General features: G+C 45.0%; 3 protein-coding genes across 5 annotated transcripts; 1 reads left to right on the top strand and 2 right to left on the bottom strand.

Annotated features, from left to right (window-relative positions):
- Positions 1-1890: 1890 nt before the first annotated feature.
- On the bottom strand, positions 1891-3752 carry LOC147989940 (F-box/kelch-repeat protein At3g23880-like). The gene is made up of 2 exons (XM_087536616.1): positions 3667-3752; positions 1891-3130 (listed from the first exon to the last, which is right to left on the bottom strand). The coding sequence occupies exons 1-2, from the start codon at positions 3750-3752 to the stop codon at positions 1891-1893; spliced, it is 1326 nt and encodes a 441-aa protein (XP_087392742.1).
- A 1208-nt stretch (positions 3753-4960) lies between these two features.
- On the bottom strand, positions 4961-6876 carry LOC125545969 (uncharacterized). The gene is made up of 4 exons (XM_048710042.2): positions 6641-6876; positions 6461-6554; positions 5517-5645; positions 4961-5337 (listed from the first exon to the last, which is right to left on the bottom strand). The coding sequence occupies exons 1-4, from the start codon at positions 6778-6780 to the stop codon at positions 5233-5235; spliced, it is 468 nt and encodes a 155-aa protein (XP_048565999.1). The 5' UTR covers positions 6781-6876; the 3' UTR covers positions 4961-5232.
- Positions 6877-6967: 91 nt separating this feature from the next.
- Positions 6968-10842, top strand: LOC125545955 (uncharacterized). 3 transcript variants are annotated; one of them, XM_048710031.2, is made up of 8 exons: positions 6969-7245; positions 8265-8425; positions 8546-8615; positions 8699-8804; positions 8915-9013; positions 9136-9258; positions 9332-9725; positions 9840-10842. In XM_048710031.2, the coding sequence occupies exons 2-8, from the start codon at positions 8290-8292 to the stop codon at positions 10598-10600; spliced, it is 1689 nt and encodes a 562-aa protein (XP_048565988.2). In that variant the 5' UTR covers positions 6969-7245; positions 8265-8289; the 3' UTR covers positions 10601-10842. The 3 variants fall into 3 exon arrangements, with proteins under 3 accessions (XP_048565980.2, XP_048565988.2, XP_048565974.2); XM_048710023.2 differs by having other exon boundaries at positions 6968-7245; positions 9338-10842; XM_048710017.2 differs by having other exon boundaries at positions 9332-10842.
- The last annotated feature ends 5818 nt before the right edge of the window (positions 10843-16660 follow it).

The raw sequence follows: 16660 nt of genomic DNA on the forward strand, positions 1-16660 counted from the left end.
CATTGAAGCAGTCAAAATTGAATGGGATTAGTGCATCGGAGATGGCTGTTAGCAGGCTCCTGACTGCTGAGTACAGTCTCTATGTTGAGGCTTGTGGCGGTTAGCTTGAGGTTTCTTCAGGGTTGGATCCTACTGGTCCCGTTTTTCTTTTCTCTCTTCTATTCTCTCTGTAAGCAGTTTTCCCTCTTATAAATGAAATGGCAGAGCACTTATTAGTCACGGCACAAAAAAAGAAACAGTTTCAAATTGGCTACAACTAACGTTTAGGAATCAGGGAAAATATCGAAGCTGGCATCTATTCATGGACCAGAGGGCGAGATGAATATATTGGCTACAACGGTTGGATTATGTTTATATTTTTCAAGGTCCATGGAATAAAAAACAGTCTTGCTTATCCATTTTTCCTTGCAGATATTCTTCTTCCTTTTTTTCTTAACAATAGTTGACCAAATCAGAAATGCACTCCAAAACTCTCTCTTGGTTGAGGAGAAGAGTTGCCAAGCACAATCATGCAAAAACAAAAAAACATACAACTATGTAAAACCAGAATGCTCTGATTTCAGTTCAATACTGGATCAATGGATTGCTAAGTTTGTTCCTTTCGGTTCAGTTTTCATCTCATCCAACTGTACTACCGTTCTATTTTTTATTTTCCTTGTTCATCTTTCCCATTTTGGAAGTTGGATTCAGGATGCGTGTAATTTCTGGGTCCGGTTCTGTTTTGAATGAGATTCGACTTACTACACCCCATGTATGAAACTAAGATACTGATATCTTGGCAGAAGCCCTTGTTTTATTAAACAAAAAAAGGTAGGGGCCTCCCCTCCCAATATTCTGTTGCTAAAAAACAACATATATCGTAGGTACTCAGAAACATCTTATTACATTTAAAACTCGCATAGACTAAGGTACACAGTAGTATGTCGATGCCTACTCCAGCACGATATTTCACATGCAAAAACTCTCAAACTACATATTGAGACAATATTCTTACCCATTGAACCAGATTAGCACATTGGCACATAAAACCACACAAGCATCTATGTATCTTGCAACATCTTAGTTCCACTACAAACATCGGTATTGGCTGTGCCTAGAAGTATAAGAAGTCAGAGCATTAAGAACAGTTCCGAGCGGAAAATAAAGATAAATGACTAAGAGGAGGCAATAGTGAGACAATTAGAAAGATGGACCGACAAATATAGCTACATCAAAATAGCTCATAATTATTGATGTTCTATAACTCACTCTTTATGCTAGCAATAGATAAACAAGACCATGCAAGAAATATTCATTAACACTACGCACTTAGCTAATTCATAATAGATAATTTAGGTGGTAAGAATGAAAGATATGAATTGGACTAGAATTTTTCTCATGTAAATTCATCCTTGACATGTTAATAGGAGAAAATTATATTTATACCAAAATAATAAGATCTAGTAACACAAAGTGATCTTGGGTATTTTGCCTTAAATAAATGGACCCCAAGACAAGAAATTCAGTTTTACATATGCGTGCCACAAAATAAACCAATCACCTGTAGAAGGTATCATGAACAAATGACAAAAACACTGGTATTTTGGAAAGTATGGATTCAATGGAAGTTGTTTTTATGGAATTATGGTTAATACAAAGATTAAATCAAATAATCATGGATACAAGAATAAAACTAGCTTTGAGGTTGCAAATATGCCTACTAAGTTATATTTATTTGATATTTGATTCAGTGTTCTCAAAGACAAAAGACAACTACTTCAGATAGCAAAGGAAAATGTCTAACTGCTTCCTTTTACCGGAAACTATTGAATACTTTTTAGTTGTGAATAAACATTTAAGAATCACAATAATTGTATTCTAGCAAAATGTGCAGAACATAATCAAATTGGGTTACTCCTGCAAGATAAAGACTAAGTATGAGTAATCACCTGGTGTATAGAGACTCGTGAAAGGATGGTAGTTATTGATATGATGGCCTTCATGAAGTCTTTTGGATTGCATCAACTTAAGTTCAACTATATATACATTGGTGTTCACGTATATAAAAATTGCATCAATGTCTTCAGAGTATGCCAATATATTTTGCGTCCCTCCTTCCTCAATCTGAGGAGGCAGCCCAAGAACGGTACACATTTTAACGGTCTTCTGCAACAACCATGTAGCAACACCATGAAAATCGACATCCATCTGCCATATTTCGAGGTGAGGGTAATACAATATGGCAAGGCCAACAACACCATTCTCTGTTTGAATGATCCGGCGTCTGTCACGGCAAAAATTATTTGCAACCGGAGGCCCCTTAATCAAAGCTAGACTTTGCATATCCAAGTCGAACTTAAGTATGCCATCCTTTGTAGACAACAACCAATAAAGCGCATTACCAACAAGTGACCCATGAGTGCATGTGTCACGGATATGAGACGGAACCTCTATTGAGATAAGATTGCCCCATACACCAGTGTCCGAGGAGTAAACAAAGGCAAGGAGCTTCTTTTCCTTTCTGTCCTTGCACACCAAGACCACCTTGAAGTGGCTGAACTGGCAGGCACCGTGGACGTGGCCCTTGTCGGTGCAGAGCACCGCCCCGTTGAGGAAGCTCCTCTTGAACAATGGAGGAATGGCCACGCAGCGCTGCTCGCCGGTCATGGGGGTCCATACGACGATCTCTTTCCGCATCCGGTCCTTGACGAGGACGCGGCCATGGCGGCAGCTGAGCACATCGTACTGGCGGCCACGGCCGAGCTCGTCGTCGTTGCTGCGGTGGCCCCTGCAGCTTTCAAGCGAGAAGCGCTGAGAAGGGATGCGGTAGGGAGGCACAGGGGTGAACGCGATCTCGTCGAGGCACTCGAAGAATCCAAGGAGCGGCGGCTTCCAGTGGTGCGCACAGAAACGGTCGAGGAACCTGGGGTCGGCGACGAGGCGCCGCCATCTCTTGCAGACTGCGGAGGCGCGTGGCAGGGAGGACGGCCGGAGACGGAGAAGGATCTCCTCGAGGAGATCGTCGTTGTCCGGCAGGGGATCGTGACGACAGAGGAGATCGTTTGCGACGGCGGCGGCGGGCAACGGATCGAGACGACATGGACGAAAAACAACGTTCGCGATCAGGTTTCTCGCGAGGCAAAAAGAACATCTTAAATACTTCCGTGTGCAGATGTGAAAACCAGGAATATAGTAACCCGACGATTCTTTTGGAGTTGCATCCGGACTGGAAACGAATCGGTGTAACTTTCCTGGTTAACTTCCGTGTGCACACGCATGAATTAAACGTGAAGCCCTCATGCCAGTGCCACGTGGCTAAAATTGATACCCCCTCCTTCCATGTGTATACGAAACCATCGTATGTCATAAGTACTACCAAAATAGTGATATTAATAATTTGACCAAGGAAGGACGCGCCGTACTGCGCGAGTTGCGCGCTAGAGGCATTCTTCATCATGTTTCTTGTTCATGATCCAGAGTAGGCCGTGTTCATGTTTTATTTTCAGTTCTGTGCCCCCGTCTTGGTGTTAGCAAGACTATTTATAGTCTGTTATTCACTCAGTTGAAATTGACCGAGGCAATCTTTATAAATTTTTTTTCAGTTTTGTTGCTTTTCCTAACACATTTTTTTTATTTTCAACACGATGGAATCCCTCCACGGTGGTTATATTTTCATTTCCAGCTAACCGTATTTTGTACAAGTCCAGGAGGAAGAAGACATGAGACTTAGAGCCCATGGAGATGGAGGAGAACATGACGTTCAGTCCAGCCATCCACGAGAGAGATCATTGCCTTTGTCTTCGCCTCCTTGAACAACAACTTCATTAAGTTCCTTAATGACACATTGTCAAATTCCCCCCTGTAGGGGTGCGATGGTTGATACTGAAAGTCCTGGCTTTCACAGTTGCAGCGTGCCACTGATCGATCCAGGAGAGAGTCGCTCGTCCACATCGCCAGTAATTAAATTCCTACCTTTTATTAAGGCTTGAGCACACCGTGCTCATGAACTAGCTAGGATGGTTTCAGCACCGGATGCGGTGATATCCTTACTTGTAGACAATGCAACAATTCAGCACCGAATTGGTGCCTACTTCAAGCTTTGCAACAATTAGGTATGATCACATTTGAGCTTGCATGATGGTACCGTTCTTATTCTTCAGGTTTTAGTTCCTTTCAGGTCATAGTTGGCAACATGGTTCAGGGATGCATCAGTTAAACATTTTGGGGCCACTATAGATAAGTATTTACGAAAAAGCTACAATACTCCTTCAAGTTAGATTTATACATGAACTGCAAAGAGTTTTATGAATGTATCATTACATTGTTTTGGGTTTACACATGAACTGCAAAGAGTTTTAGGAATGGATCATTATATTGTTTTGGGTTTATACATGAACTGCAAAGAGTCTTACCATGATTTCCTGTACTAAAAAGGACTGGTGCACACTTGCTTCGCTGGAAAGAGTCCCCCTGTTTTACTATCTTTGTTAAGCCCATCGAAATTGGTAAATGATTCGGTTCCTTTTCATCAACTGGAAATTATAGGTCCGTGGCAACACTGCCGGAGTGTGCGCCGCCTACACTGACCAAGAAACTTTAACAAGTATAGACCTGCCTTAAGTATGTATGTAGTCTACTTGTGCATTCATTTTCCCCTTCCCCTTGCATATGAATCCATCTGATCATGTAATTCCATCTGCATTTCAACAGGAGTAGCATATTCTGGTAGCCAAGAGCTTTTGGAAACATCAGTGATCAAAGAGGTCTCCAGCAGAGATAGCAGAGGTGCTCATGAGGAATGAAGAGACAGACATCACACTCGAAGGTCTTACTTATCCAGTTCCTCCAGGGAAAGAAAGATGGCGCTGGCAAAACAGAAAATGTGGACCAGGTGGCCAAAGAGGAAGAACAAGAGAGAAGTGATGTTCCAGACAATCAAGATCAGCAAGATAGGAGCAATGTGTATACAATGCGAATATCATACAATTAGTGCCAGGAACTTCCAGCAACAATGTATCGTTTTTCTATAACGATATCAATTTTGGTAACAATAAGGTAATCTGGTATCGTGAATTGTGATACAATTTGAGTGCATACAAACCAAGTTATGAACTGAGTAAGCTGCTATTTCAATGCACAAATACTGTTCAATATAAGCAGTCTACAAGGTTCAAATAGTCAATGTAGTCAAAACTCAAACCTAGTATATTTAAAGGAAACTTAGCATGCCTGGCTTCTATGACACATTCCAAATCAGTCTTCAGTACAAGTGTTCACCCCATTTTCTTCTCGTAGGTCATACTCGACAATTAGGCCAAGATTGTCAACAAACTTGTGATACACCTGGCACCCAGCGCACTGTGTGTGCAGTGCATGTTAGAAAGTAATGAACAGCATATCTCAGAAAATAAATGAGAATAGACATGGACTTGTTTAATATTAAAAAAAAGAGCGCGGTAGGCAGATAAGGTCAGTACTAATATAAGCAAAGCTGCTGGATGTACAATGCAATTAAATAAATACTCTGAACAATTTACCTGAAGAAAAACTGTTCCTCTTTCATAGGCCACCCTGTTTATCAAACGCTCTGTCCTTGCATCACATTTAGTACATGTAAACTTCACAAGCAAGCTTCTTCTAGGAAGCTTTATATCAAAACTAGCTTCCTGCAATATCAGATAAGAAACGTATGTTGTTTTAAAGCCATTCTAGACAACAGGTTAATCCGCAGTATGATGATTCAATTTCAAAGTGTGATTTCATACAGTACAATTTACTATTTTAGTATATAGGAGTATGGTATAAGGATGAATATCTGCATCATTAAGCTTTCAGCCTACCCAGTTCAAAAGCTATGGTTTGTGCCAAGTTTTGAAGAGTACATTGCTGCATGAGTATTATGTGGGGGCTGCATAATTAAAATGCCTAAAAGTACAAGACTGAAAGAACCCAAAAGGTACATCGTCTATGATACGTTTAGCATTTGTATTTGAACTGGAATAGGATTGCATAAGCGCACTCAACAAGTGATCTGAACCGGTGCATAACAGGCAAACCACACCTCATTCTAATAATCTCACAAGTTTAAGGTTGATAACGGCGGCAATACTGAACTTATCGTGCATCATTCAGAGCCGTGGCTTGCAAGGTATTGTCCACAGCTGCCTCTTGTGACGATTTGACACCAGGTTGATACATGGATGCGGTTATATATCTCTGTGTTATTAAGCAATATACTGGTAAATTTTTAGTTACGATTCAAAGTCCTAGTAATTGATAGATGGAGTAGTAGATATTTGAAGCAAGCAGCTAAATATAGTTCATATTGCTGCCAAATCCACAAACAATTGCAGAATCGCTTACCGTAATTAGCTAGTCCAATTTCATTAACCTAACCACGATTAGCACAAAAGGCAGGCAACACGCAGACAACCAGTTCATCCATAGCCGGGGGGGGGGGGGGGGAAGAGGGGGTTCTCACCGCCGGTGACGCTGCCGAGGCGTTGTCCGGACCAACCTCGCCGGAGCAGGCACAAACATACAGTCGCCTACGACGACATGAAACCCTCAGGCTCCTGCAAGGAGAGCACACAACCAACCTTATTAGCTCAGGCGTCGTTGGGGGAGCTGAATCCGACAAGGGCAAGAAGCAAGCTAGTACCTGGGAGCGGGCGTCCCGGGCATGGGATTGGAGGAGGCGACGTGAACTCGTGACGGGGGTGAGCTACGGGTGAAGGGGCTCCCCGGGAACGGCAGCGCCGCCGCCGCCGAGCAGCCGTACGCCGCAGCCGTCGTCGCCATCGGCCGGCCGGTGGCTACTGGATTGGACTGAAGATGGAGAAATAGAAAACGCGAAGTTGGACCATTGGATTGATGATGAATGGCACAGATCGCAGTGCTGGGATCCGTAGTACACGCAAATGAGGGGAATGCTTGTATGCAAAGAGGTCCCTCGTCTTTGGTGAATTTGCTTCCGCCGTCCTCTTCCTTCAAGCCACAATCACCCACCAGGCCACCACTCCCGCCTATCTCCGCACTGCTTCCCGACGGCGGCGGCGCTGCTCCAGATCTACGGCCAAGCGCACCCCTTCCCTTCCCTTCCCCAACTACTCCCGCCGAAGGCCGCCTACGGGGCAACCCGGCCCCACATCATCGAACGGGAACCGGCCGCCGCCGCCGCCACGCCCGGGGGCCGCGGGCGCACCGCCTCCGACACATCTACGGCGGGAGGAGCTCTCCCTGCCCTGCTCGCGCGCAAGCTGCAAGGTGGGTACCTCGCTGCTTCCCCTTCCCCCCAATGCCATTCCGGATGGGATGCATTATGTGCTCGCTACCACATGTTAATACATGACCATGATGCATATAATCATGTAACAAGCCTCCTGTGTATCTGGCAAAACTACAAGGAAGATCAGATCCTAGTTTTGATGGCATGATTGTTCCATGATAATGATATTGTTTAACACCCAACCTATTTAGTGTTGTATCCATGGCAAATGTGACTGTTGAAACAGCCTGTTACATAGCTCCTGCACTCTAGGTTTACATAGCTGCTTATTTTGCATCCAACTCACTAGTCTTACTGAACTCGAGATTTGAAGAAAACGAGCATTCTCCAGTAGCCAAATTATTAAGGTAATCTCAAATCTTCCAAAAATTCTTCAGCCACATTTTGCTTAGTTAGCATGCAAACAGTTTGCGCATGAGCACCACCCGGTTGTATTGTCGGTTGATGGTTGTATGTGTTGGTCTATGTTGGTGATAATGATAATGGAATATAGCAAAATGTGGCTTCTCGGTGTTTTTTGGTGATGCTAACGCCGGTTTACTCGTTTTTTTTTTGGAATATACCAACCCGGTTATAACGCCCGGTTGAAGAAGCTTAATCGGTGTTTAACATGTGTCCACCTTGGACTGGTGTTTGCAAATTTCCCCTCGTGATGAATGGAATATAGCTCCTCTGCATCCTCTACATAATTCCTGCAAATTGGTTTATTTTTATCTATTATAGTGATAATGATTTGATCTTATCTGGCACAAAATTGACAACCACTACCATAATCACAATGCTTTGTAAATTTATATGATGCTATATTTTTTGAAGTAAGACCATGCTAACCTGGTTCTCTTGGAAAAAGGGACACGTGAGATTGCATTATATGGTAGTATTACTTGAGAGTATTGTGCAAAATAATGTGTGCTTTGGTTTTTCTCTTACCTTATTTGCTTGGGCTAAATGTTCCAAAGATATGCTGATATTTAAAGGTAATCTTCCTTTTGTGCAGGCTAGAGTTTCCCATAAATAACTAGATGGCTCAAGCTGCAAGGCTGAGTCTAAGAATGCAGAAAGAGATTAAACTTCTGCTCAGCGATCCACCTCCTGGAGTTTCTCTTAATCTGTCTGATGAGGAAAGTTCCTTGCCGTCTTTATCGAGCATTGAGACCAGTATGTACCCCCCACCCACCCATACACACACACACACAGTCATCCCAAACAGTGCCTATATTTGCCATTCCAACTATTTTCTCGTCGATTTGATGTGACTTTTCTACTCATTAAATGAAGGAATTGAGGGCCCTGAGGGAACAGTTTATTCAAAAGGAGTTTTCATTCTGAAGATCCAGATTCCTGAGAGGTTTGTTTTGATTATGATGGAAGCCAACCACCCCTTCCCTTTTTGATTTGAATGTTCTGACAGTCACGCTTGCTGAAATGCAGATATCCTTTTCAACCTCCCAATGTGACTTTTGTTACTCCCATCTATCACCCCAACATCGACAATGGAGGACGCATTTGCCTTGACATTCTAAATTTACCTCCAAAGGTTAATTATGTGAACTGAAACTAATTTATGATTACATGAATTATCTTGTGCATAAAGGTAGTCCTCAATCCCAACAATTTTGTGTATGGATAACGAATACTGATGTGCAGGGTGCCTGGCAACCATCACTCAACATTTCTACTGTTTTGAGAAGCATTGGTTTGCTGCTAACTGAGCCAAATCCTGATGACGGGCTCATGGCGGAAATAGTAAGTACTTGTTTTTGGAAGGAAATGGAAATGCATTTGTTTCACAATCGTAGGCAGATCAATGATCATATCATGACAAAAAATGTCTTCGTAATTCAACCATGCTGTTATTTTTGTTACAGAGTCAAGAGTACAAATACAACAGACAAGTTTTTGACATAAATGCTCAATCTTGGACTCAGAAGTATGCTAATCCGGCAGTAGTTGGCACAAGTGGTTGGAGCTCTTTAGATGCTTCAGTTCAGGTACACAAGCGCCTGAAATTCTAATCTCCACTTTGTTGTGTTCTTGTCGTGAGCTTACTGTGTATACTGATAGGCACAGACCATGAAAATGGAGAACTCACAGAACCTGGAACCTTTGCTGGAAGTTCCTAACAAAGATTGTGAAGGGAGTCGAAAGAAGATGCGGTTACTGGGTAAAACGTTATCACTAAAATCAGAAGGATCTGAAGAGAATGCCAGCACTCTTAAGCAGGATGTGGTGGCAGGCCACTTACGATCCACGGCAGTATCCACTCTTCCTACTACATGCTTGTCTTATGTTTCTGTCAGACAGAATCCTACTTCCGAAAGTATTTCTGCCAGTGCTGATAGTGGAGTAATTTCAAAGAAACAATACCAAGTAAATAGAGCAAACTTCCAGTTACATGGACAGAGACCTTCTGTTACATTAGAGGCTCCAAACCAAAGGACCAGTGACAGTGTGGAAGGTAAGTTCCCCAATCATCTTCCAGTGTCAGCATCCGATACTAAAGATCATGTCACGCAATCTTCTGGTGATGTCTTAGTGAAGAGTATGACAAAAAGCATTGGTGAATCATCAGGTAATGTGCATAAATCATCAGAAGGCAATAGAACGACTGTTGGGTCACTTGGTCAGACGATGCAACTGAAATTGCTAAAGCCTGAAAGCAAGAGCAATGATCAGAATGAATATATGGCTCCAGATCATCTTTCTTCACTGCCAGGTTTTAATAATCTGCAGAAAAAGTCCTCAGATGTTTCAAAGGAAATTTCTATTGGATGTGCTGATCTGGTTCAAGACAATTCTCATACTGAGCATGTACTTTCTAAAACCCAGTCGGTAATACATAAAGAATACAATCAAGGTCGAAAGAAGCTGAGCTTACTAAGTAAGAGGCTGTCACTGAAATCTGAGCTGCCTGAGATGGACAGGACAAGTGACAAGGGATATAAGCCATCTAATTGTTCACAGGATGATAGGAAGCCTAGTGAACTGCCATTGTCAGGTCCAGTTGCCATAAGCCGAACCAGGGACCTGGGCTTTGTTGATTCACAGAAAAGTTTCAGCCAAAGCAATCGTCCCGTCAAACAGAATGCAACATCTATGAAAAATGTTGTTTCAGACAGTGAAGATAGTGCAGACGAATGTCAGGTCATTGAACCAGGCCTTGTTCAATCACACAAAAGTGTCAGCCAAAGCAATTGTTCCACCAAACAAAATGTAAAGCTGATGGAGATTGTTTCAGATAGCGAAGATAGCGCAGACGAACGTGAAAAAAAACCTTCAAGATCAAGGTTATCGTTGATGAAGAGGCGGTTGGCTGGAAAGCTTCGAAGTTGATTCCATCCGAAAACGTTGTTGTCATGTAGAGGCTTTGAAGATGAAGATGTCCCATTAGTAACCAGGCTGTTTCTGGGCAGCTCGTGCACGTTTTGATGTTTATATTGCTTTATGATGTGGCGACTGTTGTGGTTGTGTTAGCAGCTAGTCTCATTGGGAGCAACTCTGTTTCTATGTTTTTATCCCTGGTTACGATGTAAAAAGAAACAAGCAAGAAAGCAACGTGCTTTCTTTTTATCTCATATGATGCTTACTTTCTCTTAAAATCAGTTTGGTTAACAATTTGAATACCAATATTCTAAACAATTTGGAAAAAGGATAGCTTGCATACTTGCTTGTTCAGTAAAATTGATAAGTTATTAAATTATTACCTATGCATTCTTGCCATCTAATTTTTCACATCTAATCATATATCTGTGAGCAAGCTCGTATTTACAACTCCATAGTTTCTCCACAGCAAAAAGGGCTTATTGTTCCCTCGTAAGCCCATATATTTCCTGGCAAGCGGTGCATTCTGTATTTGTTTCAGTTGTTTGTATTATTTATTCGTGTTACAATTCATTTTCTTGACAATTTTGTACTGATTGTTTCCGAAAATTACAAGCTGAAAGGTCGCAAAATTTAGTCTCTATGGGACGTCATATAAGATGAGGCGCCCCTGGAAAGTATTGGTTAGTCTGCCTGGTAATATATAAATAACATGTGCTGATGTGCATTTCGGGCAATTTTTTTTTGCGGGTACGGGCAATTATGGTATGCTTGTAGTGTTATTGACAGGTTACTTCCTGCTATTCATGTCCTTTGTCGCTCCTGTTAAACCTTTGCAAGCATGTTGCCCGTATTCTCATTCTGTTAAAAATAGGTTTGCCCCTACCATAGCTGTCCATACGGCGCATCCATCCATTGTAAAGACCTCGGGTTATAGGTGAGTTACACAGGCCAAACACCAAAGTTGAGAACACTTTATTATTTTGGGACGGACCGAGTATTTGTTCTACCCCTGCTCCATATTCCGGCATGCTCTGATATGTTGTAAAACTAGTTTCTTCGACAGTGACAACAAAGAACTCTCCACTTGTGCAAAAAGCTCTGATCCAAGATCCTCCTCAGAATTCTAGCAACACATGTGATTGCTTACCTGCTAAAGACATTCTTTTTTTTATTGTGGATTTTTTTTAATCTATTCATCAAACATCATGGCAGTACAAAAAACACATGAAGCAATAGTTAGGCCTTGAGCATCTGGGGCAAAATCTGTCGGCAATCAATGGTTAGGCCTATTCCAAAAAATCAATGGTTAGGCAGTACGTTTCGAGAGAGCACAAATTTACTCTTCTTTTGGAAACAAATCTGTCAGTTAACAGCTTCTGAGGTAAGTTTCAGTTTCGTCAGGTTTAGGTGTTTGCTTTCTTTCCATCAGTTTTGTCAGTAGAATGTTTTCCTTCAGTTAGCAGAAATAAGCTGAGCTGCGACTCGGCCGTAGTTTGTTAGGTGTTTCCGCGGCCCTGAGCTGATCGTGGGATGAGTAGATGGTCACGGCCGCATCACGGGCGACATGCAGGGAGAGCTGGGATGGCGGTGCTCACGACCCGGACGTGCCTAGCTTTTTGTTTTCAGTTAGTTTTCCTGTAATCGCTGAATAAGGAGCAATTTAGCAGAAAAGCTGTGAGGTTGAACGTGGAACAAAAACTCCATTGTCCCTCTCGTGAGCTCCACCGCTAGGTCTGACAAGTGGCATCAGAGCCGTTTTGTTAGGTCCCCGACAGGTGACGACGGCAAGCAGAAGGCGGGGAACGTCGACGACGATGGCAGAAAAGGCGCGCCAAAGTCCGCAGCCGGCTATGGGCGCGAGCTGGCGGTGGCGAGGCAGTACGCGCCGGTCGTGTCGGGTCCCTCCAACGTGCCGCCGTTGACCCGGACAAAATACGCGGAGTGGAGCCTCCTCATGGAGGTTGGGATGCAAGCGAGAGGCATGTGGCACGAGATCGAGGGAGCTGAAGACCTCGACGACGAGTTTGGGTACCACAACGACCGGGGCGCGACGGAGTTCATCCTACGATCGGTGCCGCCGGAGATGCTGCCCATGCTGCCGAAACACAAGACCTCCCAACAGCTATGGGAGGCGATCCGCGCTATGCGCGCGGGCTCCGAGCGCGTCTGTGACGCCAAGGCGCAGACACTTCGCGACGAATTCGATCAACTCCGTCACAAGCCTGGTGAGTCCATCGATGATCCGGCGATGCGCCTGACAGGGCTGTGCGCGCGGGTCAAAGAGCTCGGAGACACGATCAGCGACAAGCGGGTGATCCAAAAGTGGCTTCAGATCGTCCCCAAGCGCTACTCGGAGCTCGCGATCTCCATCGACAACCCGGTCGATATGGACACAACCTCGATCGAGGAGATCATCGGCCGTTTCAAGGCGGCCGAGGAACGGTACGAGCTAGACGCCGAAGTAGAGGGTGTCAGCAAGCTCCTATTCACTCTGGAGGAGTGGAACGAGCACCTTGGGCGTGGTGATCAGGGCGGCTCCTCGAGCGGTGGCGCAAACGGTGGCAAGAAGCCGCGCGGAAAGGGCCAGGGCGACCGCGGCAAGAATGCCGCTCGCCTGGGCGGCGACAAGGGCGGGCCCAAGCGCGCTGGCAACTGTCGCTACTGTGGCATTAGCAGCCACTGGGTCCATGAATGCCGCAAGAAGATCAAGGGACGAGGGTGGCGGCTAGGCGAACGTCGTGGAGACAGAGGATGCAGATCCTACGCTTCTCATGGTGCAGGTGACGTTGTTGCCGTGGAACCTGCACTAGAGGCGTGTGGCGACGAGGTGGTACATCTGCACGAGGAGCGCGCTGAGGTCAGCCTCGGCGCCGTCGGAGGCGCCAAGGAGCCCCGATGGCATGTAACGCCCACGATGCGGCTATATCTTTCACGTGTCGAGGCACGACTTAGAGGCATAACCGCATGGTGGTTTTATCGCAAAAGGGGTAATCTTCACATAATCCCATGTACTGAAAAAGAAAGGGATAACGAGTTGGCTTACTATCGCCACTTCACACAAATAACAAGTTTAAACATACATCATCCAGAATACAATCAAGGTCGGACTACGAAACCAAAATAAAAGAAGACAACCCCAAATGCTAGATCCCCGATCGTCCCAACTGGGCTCCACTACTAATCATGAGGAAATGAAACATAGTAACGACCAAAGTCCTCGTCGAACTCCCACTTGAGTTTGGTAGCATCACCTGCACTGGTATCATCGACACCTGCAACTGTTTGGAAGTATCCGTGAGCCACGAGGACTCAGCAATCTCACACCCGCGAGATCAAGACTATTTAAGCTTATGGGTAGGGTAAGGTAATGAGGTGGAGCTGCAGCAAGCGCTAAGCAAATATGGTGGCTAACATACGCAAATAAGAGTAATATGAGAAGCTAGGCAACGGTCGTGAAACTATAAGTGATCAAGAAGTGATCCTGAAACTACTTACGTTCAACCATAACACAAACCGTGTTCACTTCCCGGACTCCGCCGAAAAGAGACCATCACGGCTACACACACGGTTGGTTCATTCTAATTAAGTCAAGTGTCAAGTTCTCTACAAACAGATATTAACAAATTCCCATCTGCCACATAACCACGGGCACGGCTCTCGAAAGTTTATCCCCTGCGGGGGTGTCCCAACTTAGCCCATCACAAGCCCTCACGATCAACGAAGGATATTCCTTCTCCCGGAACAACACGATCAGACTCGGAATCCCGGTTACAAGACATTTTGACAATGGTAAAACAAGACCAGCAAAGCCACCCGACTGTGCCGACAAATCCTGATAGGAGCTGCACATATCTCGTTCTCAGGGCACACCGGATAGGTCAAGCTACAAGTAAAACCAGCCCTCGAGTTTCCCCGAGGTGGCCCCGCAGGTTGCCTGGTTCGGACCAACACTTAGAGAAGCACTGGCCCGGGGGGGGGGTGTTAAATAAAGATGACCCTCGGGAGCGTGACTCCCAAGGAAAAAAAATATAGGTGGTGGTGATGCAAATGATAAAACCAAGGTTAGGCCTTGCTAGAGGAGTTTTATTCAAAGCGAACTGTCAAGGGGGTCCCATAACCCCAACCGCGTTAGGAACGCAAAATCAAGGAACGTAACACCGGTATGACGGAAACTAGGGCGGCAAGAGTGGAACAAAACACCAGGCATAAGGCCGAGCCTTCCACCCTTTTGCCAAGTATATAGATGCATTAATTAAATAAGAGATAATATGATATCCCAACATATCCATGTTCCAACATGGAACAAACTTCGACTTCACCTGCAACTAACAATGCTATAAGAGGGGCTGAGCAAAAGAGGTAACTTAGCCAAACAACAGTTTGCTAGGAAGGTTGGTTAGAGGCTTGACATGGCAATATGGGAGGCATGATAAACAGGTGGTAGGTAGCGCGACATAGCGATAGAGCGAACAACTAGCAAGCAAAGATAGAAGTGATATCGAGGGTAATGGTCATCTTGCCCGAGATCCCGCAAGGAAGAAGAACGAGTCCATGAAGAAGACAAACGGATGTAGCCGAACGAAACCTCACAACTCTGATGCAGAGCATCCTATGGACATCACCATGTCAAGAGTCCGTTCGGCGAGTGACACGTGCGACATCTACTTCACATACACAAAGGTGAATCATCTCCTTTACACGTGCTCACTTGACACCTTCGAGGATGGTATACTACTTGACACTCCACTCGTGTGCATGCATAGGTATTGTCGGAACACTACGGACGACGAGGAGGAGTGCAAGCGCCAAGGAACAACTACACCATCCGCGAGGGAAGCCTGGAAGCGAAGACGGAGCTGCTGAAGCTACAGCGGCCGGACATCCGGGCCAGAGGCCGGACATCCGGCACCTGGGCAGCCGCACAAGAACTGCCCCAATAGCCGACCAGCCGCAAACTAGCTCCAGGCCCCGGACATCCGGCCCTTCCCCCAGAAATCCGGACAGCAACTATCCAGAGAAGAACAGATTCGGCCCCGCGAACGGCCGGACATCCGCCCCCCAGCCCGGACATGCGGCGCCTGCCTGCGCGTAGAGTCGGGCCAAAGGCCCATGTATCCCTTTCCCACATACCCATTCATGGCTTAGACTATATATACCCCTTCCCCTCCTCCTAGTTAGGGTTAGCATTGGTTTAGCTCATATTTATAGATAGAGCATTTCAGCCTTCGGTGTTTCACCGTTTTGACCATGACTCATTCACCCGGAGTCCGTTTTTGACGTTCTTTAGCTCGTTTTGAAGCTCTTGACATCTCCCTTCTCACAAAAATAATACCATCACCATTTGACTCCATCAAATTTTTGGAACTTTGGCATCTTTGCCTAAGGCTTCCACCATATCATCCGCATAACCACCACCGACTTCCGCAACCTAACCCATATTGATCCCCACAGCATTTGAGGTTGTTTGAGTTGTGATTTGAGTCTCCTAAGGTGTTTCGGCTACTTAGGGATGGTTGCTTCTTCATCAACCACCACCATAACTTCCACATAGGCTTGCCCACCATATACTTCTACCACTCCAACTTAACCCAATTTTGTTTGTGTTGTGAGTTGTGTCTCCTAAGGTGTTTCGGCTACTTAGGGACCGTGCTTCCAACTCCGACACCGTGTATAGTCCACCACCTTACCCTCCATTTCCGCATTGCGTACTCCACAACCCATCATTGCCATTCCGCAATTCCTTTGAGCTTCCACAAAACCACCACCGCATCCCGCTACCACCATTTGACATTTGCCTTTGAGATTTTGAGTTCGCGGTTTTTCCGTTTCCTAAGGTGTTTCGGCTACTTAGGGACGAGTCTACATCATCTTGGTATCTCCATCAAGATTACCGCCACTCATCATCACCAAGGACGGTAACCTCCGTATCATCTTGGTATCGTGGTATCCCTCCTTTGTATATTCCCTTGCCATTGCATTGATAACCTCTAGCCTATTTTGCGTTACTTGCCTACCGAAACTAGCCATTTGAGTATTGCCGGCAATGTTACTTGTGCACATTAGTGATCT

This window comes from Triticum urartu, chromosome 1A (genome assembly GCF_056163025.1).
Source record: "Triticum urartu cultivar PI428250 chromosome 1A, HENAU_Tu73, whole genome shotgun sequence".
In the NCBI taxonomy this organism is placed as follows: Eukaryota; Viridiplantae; Streptophyta; class Magnoliopsida; order Poales; family Poaceae; genus Triticum; species Triticum urartu.

What these genes read in the sequence shown, in the direction of transcription:
- LOC147989940 (XM_087536616.1), bottom strand. Translation starts at nt 3,752, where the DNA reads ATGGCTGGACTGAACGTCATGTTCTCCTCCATCTCCATGGGCTCTAAG. An exon ending in CTGGACTTGTACAAAATACG is followed by an intron (nt 3,131 to 3,666) that starts GTTAGCTGGAAA and finishes GAAGTATTTAAG; the next exon opens with ATGTTCTTTTTGCCTCGCGA.
- LOC125545969 (XM_048710042.2), bottom strand. Translation starts at nt 6,780, where the DNA reads ATGGCGACGACGGCTGCGGCGTACGGCTGCTCGGCGGCGGCGGCGCTG. An exon ending in CCTCGGCAGCGTCACCGGCG is followed by an intron (nt 5,646 to 6,460) that starts GTGAGAACCCCC and finishes CTGATATTGCAG; the next exon opens with GAAGCTAGTTTTGATATAAA. An exon ending in GAGGAACAGTTTTTCTTCAG is followed by an intron (nt 5,338 to 5,516) that starts GTAAATTGTTCA and finishes CTGCACACACAG; the next exon opens with TGCGCTGGGTGCCAGGTGTA.
- LOC125545955 (XM_048710017.2), top strand. Translation starts at nt 8,290, where the DNA reads ATGGCTCAAGCTGCAAGGCTGAGTCTAAGAATGCAGAAAGAGATTAAA. An exon ending in TTTATCGAGCATTGAGACCA is followed by an intron (nt 8,426 to 8,545) that starts GTATGTACCCCC and finishes CATTAAATGAAG; the next exon opens with GAATTGAGGGCCCTGAGGGA. An exon ending in AAGATCCAGATTCCTGAGAG is followed by an intron (nt 8,616 to 8,698) that starts GTTTGTTTTGAT and finishes GCTGAAATGCAG; the next exon opens with ATATCCTTTTCAACCTCCCA.